General features: G+C 52.0%; 1 protein-coding gene across 1 annotated transcript in view; it reads right to left on the bottom strand.

The window, feature by feature from the left end:
* Window positions 1-428: 428 nt before the first annotated feature.
* Window positions 429-17,146, bottom strand: part of BFSP1 (beaded filament structural protein 1) — a 37,898-nt gene continuing 21,180 nt past the window's right edge. The window contains exons 5-8 of the mRNA XM_004270395.3: window positions 15,127-15,234; window positions 6,344-6,564; window positions 3,727-3,812; window positions 429-1,957 (exon numbers count right to left, since the gene is read on the bottom strand). Of these exons, the coding sequence (XP_004270443.1) occupies window positions 792-1,957; window positions 3,727-3,812; window positions 6,344-6,564; window positions 15,127-15,234 (1,581 nt within the window). The 3' untranslated portion in view covers window positions 429-791. The remainder of the gene's footprint in view (window positions 1,958-3,726; window positions 3,813-6,343; window positions 6,565-15,126; window positions 15,235-17,146) is intronic.

The following is a 17,146-nucleotide window of genomic DNA, read 5'->3' as shown; positions in this document are numbered from 1 at the left end:
CCATGTATTTCCATGCCTGACGTCCAAACGCCTGCACCTGTACTTCTCGGCCGAGGGCTTTCCTGGTCCCCAAAGTCAACGCCCTGGGAGCAGCGCTCCCTTCTGACTGACTGGCGTTGGTGGGTCAATACACCAGCTCGGAGGTGACTCGGAGGCGCATGTTCTACCCCATCTCCCAGAGCCCCCAGGGGTGGGGGCCAAGCGCCAGCCGCCCACAGGACTGACCCATCTGGTAGCCCATCTCCTTGCTGTCCCTGCCGCCATCTCCCTGCCCTCCTGGCCCTTCCTGAGACCACCCCTTCCCCCAGAAACTACATCAGATCATTGCTGTGAGATCAGCGTCTGGGGGAACCCAAACCAAGACAGACACCTTTAACTGTTTTACTTCTAACAAAACACTCCTCATGTGATCAAATGTTTGTGCTTGAAATGCAGAGAAAAGCAGCCAATCCATCATCTAACACGTTTCTCTGTGGAATCCAGACTCTGCGCCTCTGACGAGTCTCTCAATGACCCATATGAAGGGCTTGTCTCTTTCCTAAACGAGCATGGCTTGGTGGCTGTTAACAGAGCACCCCCGAGCAAGGCTAACCCACCTAAAAGCCCAAAGCCCCTGTTAATTAGACAAAGGATGTGCAAGCAAAGAAAACGTTTTAATTAAGGCTTCACTGGCAAGCCAGACAGGCCAACTATGGTCTAATCCAAACAAGAACCCTCAGTCTTGTATGGTTTGTCCTAAAATATCCAAGCACTTCCCAACAGTGGCCCAAAGGCACTTTCTCCCCTCGAGCCTAGGCATTGGAAGAGCACTTCTCCTCCAGCTGCTTCTTGTTTGCCTTCGTGTTTTCAATCACGGTCTCCACGATTACGGCAGTCTCTTCGTATGTCTGGATGCTGTTGGTGGAAAACTTCTCAATAGACTCCATCACCTCCACCTTCTCATAGGCCAGCGTCCTGGGAGGGCTTCTCGCCGGGAGGCTGCTGGTCCAAGCTCCAGGCCCGTCGGACCCACCCTGAGTGACCTGAGGCCCTTGAGACTGGGGTGTAGACGGCCCCTCTGGACCAGGAGAGACTGTGACACAGGGCTTCCTGGCCCCCTCCTCCTCCTTCTGGCCATCCTGTTTCCCCTGGGGGCCCTTCAGTTCTTCGTCATTCATCTCATCCCCCTTGTCTACAGTGTGCGGGGTAGGGGGGTGTCCATCTTCTTTCCCCTGGGGAGGCCCCTGTCCGTCCTCCAGACCATCTTCTTTCCCCTGGGGAGGCCCCTGTCCATCCTCCAGACCATCTTTCCCCTGGGGAGGCCCCTCTCCGTCCTCCAGACCATCTTCTTTCCCCTGGGGAGGCCCCTGTCCATCCTCCAGACCATCTTTCCCCTGGGGAGGCCCCTCTCCATCCTCCAGACCATCTTTCCCCTGGGGAGGCCGCTCTCCATCCTCCAGAGGGGGCTCCGGCTGCTGGGGAGAGGGCTCCACGTGGCTGTCAGGCAGCACAGAGTCGTCCCCCTTGGAAACCACCACACCCCCTTTGGCCGGGACGGAGAAGGAACAGAAGCCTGGGTCCACGAAATTGGCATCTCCGGAGACCAGCACATACCGCCCCTTGGTGTACAGGTCAGCGGGGGGCTCGGGTTCTTTGGGGCCTTTCACCCTCTCCTTGACCATCTTGCCTAGTTTTTCAAAGGCTTTGCTTATCTTCCCTCCGTCTGGGACATCCTCCGGAGCCCCGTCCACGGTCGGGGGACTTGCTTCTCCATCCCCTGATTCGAGCTTAGATTCACCCTCTTCTTTAGGTACCACCTGCCCTGGCTTTGCGTCTTCAGGACCTCTCAGTGGTGCCTCTTCCCGACCTGCATCTGCTTTGTCTTTCGCTATAATCTCCTTTTTCCTTGGAACGTTCTTGGGGAGGCCTTTTTGTCTTGGTTTTGCTATTGTTATATCCTGCACAGCCCTGGCGAGATCTTTAAAAAAAAAAAAAAAGGACAATGAGGCAAGTATCATCACCAATGAAAGAGGAAGAAAATGTATTTGTTGAAAAATACACTAATTATCCTGGAGCCCCCTGTCTAGCGCTGGGGTGGGGGTTACTACGTATGATCAAAAGCAACAGGGAAAGATCCCCGGGTCTGAAGCGTCCACAGCCCACACTGAGGACCCAGCTCTGCCGGCCACTGTGTGACTTTGGACAAGTCCCTCGGCCCCTCTGGGCTTGCAGAGGGGAGGGAGGTGCCCACAGTTCCCATCACACTGGGTACAACCGACTGAGATCCGTGATCCTCCTGCAGTAACACTGTGTGGGAGCAGGGCTCCAGTGCCCACCAAGCCCCCTGCCCCCCGAGTTCACAGGGGACACTGGGATCCACAGAGCAGACAGTGGAAACCCAGTCCACAGGGCACTCTCGCCTTAGGCTTCCCCAAAGGAGCAAGGCAGAGCTGCCTGGGCCTCTGACGGGTTCGGAATGGCCTCGGCCATGGGGAGTAGCTCCCTTGTCCCGCTCACAACCCAGGCCAGATGAACACAGACACCCCTTGCTCAGCGTCCCCTTCCTCCTGGGCAATAAGAGGAAGTGATGCTCTCAAACTCAGAACAGGAATCCCCTGTGCCCGAGGCCATATTCATTTCCTCAGATCAGCTAAGAGGAAAAACTGAAAGTGTAACACAAAATCTCACCCTGCCTCACCCGGGATGCTTTCCAGCTTTGCTCACAGTGATTTTTAAACTTTTTCATCCCGAAGTCTTCTCCAGCCCCTCCCTCCCTTCGCTACCAGAGGACTCAGTTGCACAGAGCAAGGGCCTCCCGTGGGGCTGACCCTCAGTGACAGGGCAGAGTGAGCAGGCCGTGAAGCCATGATGGGGGGACGCAGTGGGGACACCACAAAGCAGGTGGCTGGGAGCAGGCGTGGAGAAGGGCTTACTTGCAGGACCAGCTGCCGAATTTCAGGGCCCGCTAATCAAAACTGTGAAGAACGTCCAGACAGCGACCGCACAGCATCAAGCCCAGCGCCCTGCACACAGCCACCCGCCCCTGGAGCTGGCCCTGGGCGTCTGGGGACCCCTGCCCCTGGCAGCAACCTTCTGACTCTGGCACCCCATCTCTGCAAAGCCCTCTGAGCTTTCTGAGACCCCTGGATTTGAAGGCACTATAAGCACAGGTTTCTCTTCTCCCCAGCACTGTTCTGTTCCTTCAGGACTGGGGAGACTGAGCTGTGAGCTGACATCTCACAGGCGCGTGAAACCATCCTCAAAGGACCAAATGTTGAAGGCAGAAGCTGCGCTTGCCCACCGAGCTATTTCTGCTCAGTTTTGAATGGGAGAGAGAACGAACAAAAATTGAGCATCTACTCTGCTCCTGACACTAGATCAAGCACCTCTGCATGAAAGAGTTCATTTCACTGGGGGGGGGCGGGGTGGCGAATAGATACAATTCAGTATTCACTTCTTGCCCAAGTAAATGTTGAGCTGCATTTTTTCTCGCCAGTTAAATGCCTCATGTTCACGGACGGCGTCCCTGAGGGCGTCTAACCCCCATCTGATTTTCTCCTTGTGAACTTTTTGACTCAGTCACTCAGCACCTGTTGGAGGACATCAGTGAGGGAGAGAAGGGACCTCACATAAAAGCACTGAATTTCCAGACGGACGGGGAGTATGAATGCTAAGTTCAGGGAGAAAGCCGCTGGATTTTTCCTTCCCCAGGACAGAAAGTCGCAGAAGCCAGGGTTGGGGACTCACCTTTCACACCGTGTCGAGGGCTGAGGGAGGCTCCGTGGCTCACGGTGTACAGAGTGATCGGGGTTTCAATGAAGGCAGAGCTCAGCCTGGCAAAAAGAACCAGAAAGAGGGTGATCTCCAGCTTTAATTCACTGAGCCAAACAGATGGGGGGCGGGCAAGAGGGATGCTCTAGTGTCCAGCAAAAATGAAAAAGGCTTTCTCCAGATCCAACTGCTCATGAACCACAAACACATGTACACACCGGAGGACAACGGAAAGGAATACTCATCTCTTTGAGCTCAAGTCAAAGCTGTGAAACACACTTATAAAAAAAATTGTAATTCTTTTGTTTTGGAGGTTTTTTTCAATAAGAGAATGGCCAGCCCAGGCTGAAGTATTTAGGGCAACCAGGGTATAATATGCCCAACTGGTCTTTTTTTTTTTTTTTTTGGCGGTACGCGGGCCTCTCACTGTTGTGGCCTCTCCCGTTGCGGAGCACAGGCTCCGGACACGCTGGCTCAGCGGCCATGGCTCACGGGCCCAGCCGCTCCGCAGCATGTGGGATCTTCCCGGACCGGGGCGCAAACCCATGTCCCCTGCATCTGCAGGCGGACTCTCAACCACTGCGCCACCAGGGAAGCCCCAACTGGTCTTTTTTAAAAAATAGTTATATATAATCAGAGACAGTGGAAAGATAAAGCAATTGAGACAAAACATAAATAGCTGGTGAATCTAAGAGGATTCAGAATTTCCTTGTTCTGTGCCTGCAACATTTCTATCAATTTGAAATTATATCAAAATTAAGAGTTATATATAAACCAACAAAAGGGGTATCCAGTTACCTTTTGATGAAGCCCTGCCCCCAAAACAAAAATGTTCACAAGGACGCTTAAATACCCGTTCAAGACTTATTTTTGTATATGTGTGCATGAAGCATTCACTGTGACATAAATATAGAGTTCAGCACAATACGTTGACCAGAACTAGAGAAAACAAAAGAAAGTCTCGCTTTTCCTCCTACACATTAGAGCACTCACAGCAAGACAGAGCCCCAGCGAGAGGGAAGGAAGTGCTCCTGTCTCTGGGTGCTTCTCTGTTAATCCAATCTAAACCCCCCAAAATCAGCAAGACTGAATTGAAGAACCTCAACTTAATAGAGATTCAGAGTCCCTATAGGAGGGGGCTGGCCTCAATCTGTTCTCTGAATATCTACAGATACAGACATTGATGTAGCCATAGATGTAGGTGTAGGTGTGGCTATAAATAACAGAGACATCGTTGTAGATGTGCATGTACGTGACGATGTAGATACAGATGACTTAGGTATAGTTGAAGTATAGGTGTAGGTGTAGATTTAGGTGATAAAGATGTAGGTGTAGCTATAGATAATGTAGATATAAGTGTATGTGTAGGTGACACAGATGTAAATGATGTAGATATGGGTACAGATAATGTCGGTGTAGGTGTAGGTGATGTACATATAAACGTAGGTGATGTAGAGGTAGGTGTAGGTGTAGGTATAGGTGAAGATGCTGTAGGTGTAGCTACAGATGAGGTAGATGATGTAGATGCCGTGTAGATGTACACACATACAGATGAGGAGGACATAGATGTAGACGTACGTGTAGGTATAGGTGTAGACATAGTTGATGTAGATGTATTTTTTTAATACATTTATTTATTTATTTTTGGCTGCATTGGGTCTTTGTTGCTGCGTATGGCCTTTCTCTAGTTGTGGCGAGCGGGGGCTACTCTTCGTTGCAGTGCGTGGGCTTCTCATTGTGGTGGCTTCTCTTGCTGTGGAGCACAGGCTCTAGGCACGCAGGCTTCAGTAGTTGTGGCACGCGGGCTCGGTAGTTGTGGCTCATGGGCTTAGTTGCTCTGCAGCGTGTGGGATCTTCCCAGACCAGGGCTCGAACCCATGTCCCTGCTTTGGCAGGTGGATTCTTAACCGCTGTGCCACCAGGGAAGTCCCTATATAGATGTATTAATACATCTAGAAAATGGACCGTAGACGATGCAGGTGCAGCTGTGAATGATGATGAGATGGAGACAGAGATCTACTTCCCAGTGGAGTTCAAGTCAAAGTTCCATTATGTGGAGGAGACCAGACGGCCTGTCGACAGCCACATTACTGACCCAACCAGGTGGTCAGAGTCACGACGGCAGCAGCAGTAATAACACCTACACTGAGCGCTGGTTGAGCTCCAGGTACCGTGCAGGCCCCTCCCTGGCAGCACCTCAATAACCACGCCTGATCATCCTATTAAGACACTCATGTCCCCAGAGGCCTGTGAGCTGAAGGGAGCCTTCTCCGTGGGGGCTTTCTGACCCCCTGCTTGACATTCAAACACTTCCCCCGTCACCCTCGCCTCCTCTCCCCTCTCCCTGCTGCGATTCACTCCAGAGCACAGGTCACAGGCCACACGCCCTCTGCTACAAACCCACTCATCCTGTCTCCCCGACTAATATTCAAGCTCTGTGAGGTCACAGATTTGGGGGTTCCCTTCCTGGCCACATCCCCACTGCCTAGAACAGTAACACAGGAGACACTCAGCAAAGATCTGTGGAACAAGCAAGTGGCCAGCCAGAGAGGTTGGCGCTGTGCCCACGGGCTCTGCCCACCCCTGACCCCACCTGTTGCCTTCGTTCTCGATGATCCGGTGATACCGGTCCAGCTCATTCCTCAGGGTCTGCTGGGCGACCACCAGCTGCCGGCAGTCGTAGGATGACCTCTCCAGGCTCCTCTCAGCCTCCTCAGTCTCCTTCCGCAGGGTGTCAATCTGCTCATTGTAGAGCTGAATCTCTTCATCGTAGCACTCGTGGGCATCTCTGATGGCCTGTTCTAGGGCCGCCGTCTGTGGGCAAAGACACAGCTGTAAGGAAACCCAGCCCACCCTCTCGCTTAAGACACAGACCCGGCAGGGACACCCTGGACGCGGCATATCCAGTTTTATTTGTTCTGTGGGTTTGTTTCTCTGTTTCTCTGTCAGCAGGGAATCCTTAAGCCACAGAGGGATGTGAACCCCTTCTCCTTACGCTTGCATCAGCACCCTTGGAAATCTGCCCTAGCAGAGTCTCCACCCCGCAAAGGCAGTGGGAAGATGACAACCCCAGAAACTGAAACGAAAACTGCCGTCCATGGAATAAAATGTGCAACTCGAACAAAGTACATTCTTCATAATGTACTGAGTTAGCATAAATCTGACAGCTGAAAAATTAGTAAAAAGAAGAACATGTACTAAATAGATAAGATGCTATTTTTACTGAAATAATTAAGGGAGGAAGTTTCCTTGATCTTATTCAGTCACTACGGCACCTTAATTTTCTCCTCATTTCCGATCAGTAGAGTTACGTATATGTTGTGGTAGCTAAAGGGTGTGTGTGTGTGTGTGCACACTCGCACATGTGTATAAATAAAATAGCTTCAGGGAAACATTAATTACCTCCTAATGCAGGACAAATCAAAATTAAGGTAGGAAAATAAAAAGAGGTGGCCTCACATTCACTGTAAGAGCTGTGACGACCCCTAAAGGGCCACAGCGTTCTGACTTACAAGCTTAGTACAACCTCATTTTCCCAAAGAGAAGAGATCTAACAGGCATGGCCGGTTCTCAAAAGCAAAATAGAACAAGCAAACCAAACCCACTTCTCCTGGAAGAGTTCTCAAACTTCTTCGTGCATCTGAACCCCCCAAGGATACTGTTCAGCTCAGATTCTGACTCAGCAGGTCGGGGGGGGCCGCAGGGGCTGCATTTCTTTTCTTTTCTTTTTTTCTTAAAGGATAGTTACTTCTTTTTCTTTTTCTTTTTTTGGGCTGCGTTGGGTCTTTGTTGCTGCGTGTGGCCTTTCTCTAATTGCGGCGAGCGGGGGCTACTCTTCCTTGCGGTGCGCAGGCTTCTCATTGCGGTGGCTTCTCTTGTTGCAGAGCACAGGTTCTAGGCACCTGGGCTTCAGTAGTTGTGGCTCACGGGCTCAGTCGTTGTGGCTTGCGGGCTCTAGAGCGCAGGCTCAGTGGTTGTAAGCACACGGGCTTAGTTGCTCTGTGGCATGTGGGATCTTCCCGGACCAGGGCTCGAACCCGTGTCCCCTGCATTGACAGGCGGACTCTTAACAACTGCGCCACCAGGGAAGCCCGGGAGGGCTGCATTTCTAAGCGGCTCCCACTCGATGCCCATGGCTCTGGTCTCCGGGTCACACTTTCTGAGTCACGGGGGACTAGATAGGTATCTGAATCCAACCTCACGTATGTCCACCACAAGACGCCTCACACATGCAGCTAAACGAGCACATTGGACATGTAGAGGGTGATTATTCCTGCGACAGCCTGATTCCTCACTTTATGTACAGATGTGGCCGTGGAACAGTGACGTCCCTAGTGAGGACACCGGCAGACTCAGCCGACAAAGGTTGTCAGGAATGGATCTGTTGCATCAGGAAGGGGGGGAGGAAGGGAAGGAGGGAGGAAGGGAGGAAGGAAGGAAGGAACAGAGGGAGAGGTACATGCACTAGACACTCTGGGAAGCCGTCCACTGGCCTGTGTCGTCCCCATGTCTGAAGACTGTCCCATCTCACACATAGGAAGTGTCCGGGCAGCAGTGTGACCACACTCCCCTGACCAGAGCCGCAGAACCAGGACTCAGGCTGGCCTGTCACGTGCTTCTTCTCCGGGCATCTGGGAAGGGATCTCAGGAATAGCAGTGACTTGGTGGTAGGTTCTAGACTCACTGGGACACGTAAGCCCAGGGTCTGAAGCCACCACCCTGGAGAAACAATCTTTCATAAAGTGCGTGGAGAAACTGAGAAAGGCAATTCTTCAGAAAGACAGAGACATGAAGCCAAAAGGCAAAGGCAACAGAGATGAGAGCGCCGGCAAAAGAGAGAAAAGAGGGAATCGGGGAGAGTGAGAAGCTCCCGCCGCCCGCCCTGTTCCCAAAGGTCATCAGCCCCTTTATATCTTGCTCCTTTGGGGGAAAATATCTTCACAGTCGAGAAAGCTGGAGACACCACCCCAGGTGACCCAAGTCTCACCCCCAGTACAAAGACAGCCACATGGTGCTCCTGGTGAGAGGCACCGAGGACCCATCACTTCTGTCGTGTTCCTGCCGCAAACGCAGAGCCTCAGCTCAGCTCCGAGAAAGCATCAGGGAAGTCCAGATGGGGGGACGTCCCACAGGAGGACTGGCCATCAAGGTCATGAGAAACAGAGATGGGCAGGAACTGTCCCAGATTGGAGGAGGCTGAGGAGACAGGACAGCTGAATGCAAGCAGGATGCAGGACCAGAAAACACGTGAGCAGGGTAACAGGTGAGATTTCAGGCAAATCTGTTACCAGGATGGCGTGCTCGACAATGTCCTGGTTCCAACCTTGGTGCTGTGCTATTAAGAGGTTGACTTTGAGGGAACTGGGTGGAGAGTACGGGAAACCTCTGAGCTATTTTTGCAGCTTCTTAGAAGTCTAAAATTATTTCAAAATAAACCAAGCGAGTTTGACCAGGTTTCTGTTCCTCATTAAAAATTATCTCCATTCAAACAGTCTCCTGGGATGTCAAATACTGAGGCACAGCCTCTGATTCTTGGTGTGACCACATGCTCTTACCCACACCGGTGTTCACACACTCTAGGAAATGCTTCCATGAAGTAAGGAATTTAAAGGACCCCTTTGAGGCTCAAATCTCAGAGACAAGAAGCCATCCGGAGTGGATGAATCCCCACGTAAGACTCTCCATTTCCACGGAGCAGTCCTGAGAACGAAGCCTGCGGGGCACAGGCTGGCATGGCTGGGGTCCAGCGATCCCAGTGTCAACCGGGCAGCAGGAAGGCATGAAAGCTGATCACAGCTGCCTTTCATCAAAGCTTAGCTTTCTCCCACATGAGCAGGAAAGGGCTGTGCCCGCAGCACCTGGTGTTATAGCTCAATAATTTAAACCATTCATCAGAGGGCGGGGTGTTCAGGAAAACCAATAAAAGCCCCACTTGCAGCAGCTCAAAGGGGGCTAATGCAACGACTCTGATGGGAGTGATCTCGGCACGGGCTTCAGAGGCTGTCCAGCCCCAGCCTGACTGTGGGAGAAAGAAACCCTCGTTCCAGGAGCCACAGCCCAGAGAGGGAGGCGGCTCGGTCACAGGAACAAAGCCCAAGGTGTCACAGAGCCCACGGAGAGGCCCAGGGTGCTGGGGACATCACGGAAGTCTTCCAGGAGGAGGTGGGGCCGGTCCAGGTGCTGCAGAAGCAAAGCCACTCGCAGAGAGAGAAGTGGGGAGCAGAGGCACCGGTGCCAGGATCCACAGGAGGGGTCCAGAGAGGAGAGGGAGAGAGAGCAGCCCACAGACAGCCCTGGTGGGTGGAAAGAGGCAGGTGGAAGGTGTGGGCCTCTAGGCAGCCGGAACTTCATCTTGAGCTAGGTGACCGTGTGTTTCCGCTTGGACCGCTTAGATCCGGCTGATAGCCGTCTCCCCACCAGGCTTGGGCGGCCGGAGCAGGAGCCAGGCCAGGCTCTGCTCAGTGCTCCCTGGACCTCGCGTGGGGCTGGCCAGAAACGGCTGAAAGATGTGTTTCAGCACAGCTGCAGGGCTTGCCTCTGCACAGCATGGTCCTCAGGGACCCGGGCCAGTGCCTCACAGTGAGCGCATCTGGAGAGGTGACCTCCTGCCTCAGTCCCTTTAGGCACCCAGACTCCTTTGGATCCAAGGTCATTTCAAAACGGAAAAAGAAATCAAGTGTCCTTCGCCGATTACACGCTGTCTTACCAAAACGTACCACCAGGTGGCGCTAAGGGACTTTACTGAGAAATGACACCTGGGAGTATACTTTCCCAATAATCTGAATTTTTTCACTTTCCTGTCACAGAAACTCAGCAGATGCAATTTAGAGAACCAGAACGCCTGTCCCTTCTCATCCGCCTGGAAGAAGTGCCATCCCCAGGGGTCTCGTGTGTGGTCCACATTCAGCTCCAATCGTGGGTGCGGTCCTGCGCAACCTGTGGACCAACGTTCTCAAACTTGAGCCTGCAGAGCCACCTGGAGGGCTTGTTAAACGAGATGCTGGGCCCTCCGGAGTTCCTGGTTCCGTAGATCTGGGACGGGCCCGTGAACGAGCATTTCTGACAAGCCCCAGGTGATGCTGACACTGATGCTGCTGGTTCAGGGACCTCCCCCTGAGGACCCTGCGACGGAGGGTTCCAGAAGCATCAGATGCCCTAACCATAGGCAGAACCAGCTGCCACAGCCCTGCCGGCTGGAGCCCTCAGGCTGCAAGGAGCTCCCCCTCCCCTGACCCCCATCATGTCCCCAGTCATGGCCCTGGCCCTGCTGAGGGGCTAGGCTGACGAGTCTCCCCTGGAACGCTCAGCTCAGCTACTCCACTGGGAAGTCACAACAGCCTTTTAAAATCGGCAAAAAGCCAGCCGTGAACATCTCATGAATAAGGCTATGGAGGGCCCGAGCCAGGAACCCAGGTGCCCGAGGTGTAGAATATTCTGGCCCAACGTTGGACCACCCCTACATCAATGTTCTCAACGTGTGGTTCCTCGACCAGCAACAGCATCTGGAATTTAGAAATAAAAATTCTTGGGCCACACCCCAGACCCACTGAGTCAGAAGCTCTCAGGTGGGTCCTGCCACGTGCGTGTTTTGATTCAAGCTAATTAGGCAGACTTTCGGCCCCATGACCTTTGCCCCTTAGCTGTATGCCCATGAATACATTATGTTACTCGGCAAAGGAACTTCTTACTCAGCTGACCTTAAAAAACAGGGAGATTATTCTAGATTATTCCTAATTCCACGGGCCCTTAAGAGCAGAAATCAGGGAGATTAGATGCATGAGAAAGATTCGAAGCACCATTGCTGTCCTTGAAGATGGAGGGGCCACATGCCAAGGAAGGTGGACGGCATCTGGAGTAAATCCTGGCCGACAGCCAGCAAAGAAATAGGGTCCTTGGTCCCAGCGTCACACAGAAGGGAATTCTGCCAATGACAGGAATGGGACAGGAAGCAGATTCGGCCCACCACCCAACAAGAACCTCCAGATACGGGGGACCCAGGCCGGCGGACACCTTCATTTCAGGGCTGTGAGCCCCAGAGCAGAGAAACCAGCCAAGCCTGCCCCGACTTCTAACCTGCAGAACTGTAAGGTCACAAGGAAGTGCTGTTTTAGGCCCTGACCTTTGTGAAAATTTATTATGGCCGCAAGAGAAAACTAATATGACTCATGTTTCATCAGACCCCCTGCTAGGTTTTACTTATTATAAGCACATATATTATTATAGAGGAAATGCTTTGGCAATATTTTGATAACTAATTCGGCAGATAATATTTTGTTTCAATATAATTCGTTTCCTTTTAATTCTATGTACTTTATGCCTTTGACATTTTTCTTTTTTTTATGGAAAATGTCAATATCTTATTTTACTATTATTAATGTAAGTACGTGATGCCAAAGAAATGAAGGTAATTTTACAAACTCAGAATTTTGGCAAATACATGAAATCTCTGTTTTATTACAGTTTTATGCCACATTAGTTCAAATGCATTTCTCTACAACTATGCCAACAGAGCTCCTCTGGAAGTATTTCAGTCATCCTTAATATGTGACTTTACCAAAGACTTAGAATGTAAAATAAACATAAAATTTCAAATTAGTAACTTTTAATTATGAATGAGATAAGAAATAAAGTCATCAGCTGATGGCTGGGGCTATTAATTTCCAACAAGACACTTTGTTGAAATGTTTCTTCTGATACCCCAGGTATAAATGAGAACCTTCAAAACACAAGGGCAGAAGCAAAGTACAATACAGAAGCCTCTTTAGCTTCAGCTTCCCATAGTCCTAAACCTCTGACGGAAGCCATATGCCTTTAACATTTTTCTCAGAAAGGCTCCAGGGGCTTCACCAGACTGCTGGGCAGGCGATTGGCGGGGGGATGGCACAGAAGAGACAGTGAAGCCCCCCGCAGTTAGAGAGACAACGACCTCAGAGTTAGACAAGCCAGTCTTTCTGCAGCAGCTACGGGTGGGGACAGGCGGCCAAGCAGAGAGCTTTATCTCATATTCTCAGAAACTAGGCTAACCCTTTATGAAACGTCTTACTTTTTTTTTTTTTTTTTTTTGGTATGCGGGCCTCTCACTGTCGTGGCCTCTCCCGTTGCGGAGCACAGGCTCCGGACGCGCAGGCTCAGCGGCCATGGCTCACGGGCCCAGCCGCTCCGCGGCATGTGGGATCTTCCCGGACTGGGGCACGAACCCGTGTCCCCTGCATCGGCAGGCGGACTCTCAACCACTGCGCCACCAGGGAAGCCCCGTCTTACTTTTATAGTCAATAAACGCATATGAGTTCACAGAGAGACAAGTATTCTTTTCGCCCTGGAACCGGACTTCACCGGTTGATGTGCCCACCACATCAGGCTGGGCTCCCTCATCTCCTGAGGAGACTGGGGTCCTTCTCAGTCTCTCAGGCAGAGGTTTTCAACCTCATCGCCGTGGCCACTGGAAGAGCTACATTTTACATCACAAACCATAGACATCATACAAAGATATAAGTACATGTGTGTATTTGCACAAATCTATATACTTAAACACACATACAGATATATTTAAAACAAAGGTTTCACAAAATAAATCCTGCCTCTACTCGCCATGCACCCTGTCATTTCCTCTTCGGTCTTAGGCTAGTGCTGTGAATTCCTTCTTTTTTCAAGCCAGTCAATCCTGCTGAGTTCATTTTACAACCCAGTAATGAGTTGTAACTGGTGGTTTGGAAAACGCTGGTGTCTAGAACCATGACTGGGTGTGCATCCACTTCTCTAAACACTCATTCACACACACACACGTACACGCACATACACACACACATACACGCATACACTTACACACATATACTTACATGCACACACACACTTATATATACTTGCATGCACACATGCACACATATAAAAACATGCACACACATTACACACGTACACACATACAGTTACATACACACATTTTACACATACACTTACATACACACATATATACATATACTAACGCACAAATATATACACACACATACACGCATACACACACTTACATATACACATACACTTACATACAGACATATACATACATATACATATGCACACATGCACACATATAAAAACGTGCACACACATCACACACACACACACCCTGGCCCTCCCTCCATCCTCTCAGGGCCTCAGAGGAAACCACACATTCACCAAGTCACCAAAACGGTGCGTCTGGTCCCCAAGCCGTGGTTTGTCAACAAGAGCAGGACGCGTTTTAAGGGCAGTACTCGCTTTCCTGAGCTGGGGTCTTTGCCTTTGGGGACCATCCCCAGGCCCCCGTTTGCTCTCCGTGGCCCCTGAGTTGCTGCATAGGGAGGGGTTGGGTGGCGGGTGGGGCAGGCATCAGGATTCTGGACTCAAGTCCTGAGATCTGGAGGACACTGTGCACCCACCAAAAGCACCACATCTCATGTGGCTTCAGCAGGGTTTGATCTTGTCAGGCATTGGTGGGATAGAGACAAAGTAACATATAGCCTTTAATGGTCTGGGTTTTCTAGAGGGGCAGATTTTAAATTTTTGTTCCCTTGTCCCTTATGTGTACTTGTCAAACCGAACGTCAACTTACTTTTGGGTTTGGGAAATGTGGTTACACAGCGTAAGAAGCGTATTCTAACCCAACGTCCCCATCAGCATGGCCCGGTGTACAGTAACGAGAGGAAGAAAACTGGAGGAATCACAGGGTTGGCGGGGGTGGGGTGACCCACGAAGCTCATTAACCGCAAAGGAAGGCCACAGAGACAGGACTGTGCTTTCCTGCAAAGTTTGCAAAAAGCTTTTCTGTTCGTTTGCAAACTAAGCGTCACCGAAAAAAGAAAATGGGTGGGGTGGAAATGCAAAGTTTCCGCTGACAAGTTCTGAGCAGGAGCAAATCCCAGCACAACCCCTCTCTCCAGGGCTGCAGTCAAATTCCAAAGGAGAGAGTTCAGGTCATGAGAAGAGAAACAGGAAGCACAGATTCATGCGAGCGTAGGGTAAGAACCCCAACGTATGTCCATTTCTTATTTTCAAAAACAAGGTTAAACTGGGCAAGACAGATCGGTTATGCAGAAGTGGGGATAGCTTACCCTCGGTGGGGGAGGGGCAGCTACTCAAAGGGGGCCTGCGGGGGATCTCCAGGGACCACGAATTTTTGGGACCCACTGCCCCTATTGGCCCAGTGCTTTTCCATCCTGGGCAGGAAGGCGTCCCGGGGAGTGGACTGCTGGTCACCTCACTGAGGATGCTGTTTGCGGCTCTGAGGGCTGAGGACACAGGTGTGTTGAGTCTGTAGAATTCACAGCACTAGATGCACGAGTGCTCACCTGTGCAGGCCCGTGACACCCGAATGAGAGGAGCAGAGAGGAGGGGCGGGCATACCTGGGCCTGCAGCTCGGCTCTCTGGGCCTGCAGGAGGCAGAGCACCTCTTGGCTGTCCTCCAGCTGGCTCTGCAGGGTGGCCACCTCCCTTTCCGTCAAGAGCTTCGCCTGCACAAAGAAACCAGACTCAGCACGCTCACACTCGGAGGAGAGGGGCCGCTGTGTTCTGCATATTTACGTCCCCCCAAGTTCACAGGCCGAGGCCCTAACCCCCAATGCATGGCATCTGGAGGTGGGACCTTTGGCAGGAGGGTTGGTTTAGATGAGGTCATGAGGGTGGGGCCCCCACGATGGGATTAGTGTCCTTATTAGAAGAGGACGAGACACCAGGGCCCCCTCTTCCATGCGGGCAGGAAGGAAAGGACAGAGAGAGGGGTGGCATCTACCAGCCGGGATGGGGTTCTCCCCAGGGGCCAAATCTGCCAGCCCCCTGACCTTGGACTTCCAGCCTCCGGAACTGTAAGCAATAAGTGTCTGCTGGTTGAGCCACCTGGTCTATGGTATTTTGTCACAGCAGCCAAGCTGACTCAGGTAGGCCCACCGTGGCCACTCACTGCCTTTTCACTTTGTTTTCTAAGCCTGAGCCCTGAGCCAGAGCCACCAACTGTGCTGAGCTGTCCCCATGGCACACAGCAGGGGCCATGGCGACAGGGGAAGCCCTGTTGGTGCTCCCCGAATGTTTTGGAAGTAGGTCCACCCTCAACCTCTCCACACTCTGCAGAGCAGCTGCCCTTTTCCCACCAGCCTCTCCACATTATTCAGAAACATCTAAACCCCTTCCTGAGAGCCTGGCCTCTCTAGAGCAGCACCTTCTGACACAGAGACACCCCCCCCCCGCCCCCTGCCGGGCAGAGTCACAGCCCAGCACGTTCACGGCCAGCCACTGAAGGTGCCCCTGCTCTGCAGCTGCCTGCAAAGTGGCCGGAGCAACGAGACACAGAGAAAGTGAGAGCAAGGGAGGAGGAGTGGGCCTGGGGACAGAGCTGCCTAAGGATGGTGTGTTTCTTTCTGAGTCTCCCGGCGGAGATGTGCATTCTCTCAGTCTCTCTGTGTGTGTCTCTCTCCCTGTCTGTCAGTCTGTTTCTCTCTCTTCTGTCCTCCCTGCTTCTCTGTGCCTCGGCTCCCGCCTCCCTGCCCCAAAGACACAGACGTGGGGACAGCTGGGAGCAGAGGGGACTCACGTTCTGGGTACCACTACATGGAGGATGTGCAAACATGCCAGCCGAGACCTGCAGCCTCAGCATGGACGCAAACACGGTGCAAATCCCTCACCCACCTCCCCGCCAGGGCCCAGCCTGCTTGTCCGGCCCCGCCTCTCCTCACCGCCCAGCTCCTACTTATACTACATCCATCCTCCCCATGTCCACCCACAGGTGCTCCCACAGTGCCTCGCGCACAGGAGGCCCTTGGATACTTACTGTAGAGGAAGGAAGACAGCCGGCAGCTGTCAGCTGGAAGCCGGCACTAACCAACACCCCCCAGCATGATGCTCCCTCCTTATAAATTTACAGATGATGCCACCTCAACACCTAAAGATGTCACTCTGGGATCCCAGGGGAACAAGACAGAAACAAGACCGGCTCTGCAACTGTGTCTGAGCTCAGACCAAGCGACCACCGTGTAACCACAGAAATGACCACTAACTCAAGTGATGGTGCTTAGTTACCAAGCACAGCCTTAGCCTCACCCCATACCTTGGCCTCCAAGGTACAAAATAGGGGGATATTCAGCCATAAGACCAGCCCCCCACCCCCCAACAGTACCCAGACCAGCGCAGGTCCCCATCCACGGCGTATACCCTCCCCTCCTGTGGGGAGTAATAAACCCAGCTTGATTGGACCACAGGGGTGGCCCCAGGGACCTCTGGCTACAGGACACTGACTTTATGCTTTATGGACACATTAACCCCAGGCTCCTAGGAAGCAATGCTAATTATATCCTTTGTGCGAACTCAACGGGCATTTTCTAGGACAGTAACAAGAGTCAAAGGAGCAAACTTGAAAGCAACCACCTAGCTCGT

Source organism: Orcinus orca, chromosome 16 (genome assembly GCF_937001465.1).
Source record: "Orcinus orca chromosome 16, mOrcOrc1.1, whole genome shotgun sequence".
In the NCBI taxonomy this organism is placed as follows: Eukaryota; Metazoa; Chordata; class Mammalia; order Artiodactyla; family Delphinidae; genus Orcinus; species Orcinus orca.
The sequence above is the reverse complement of the archived record's forward strand: the minus strand, read 5'-3'. Positions and strand labels throughout refer to the sequence as shown.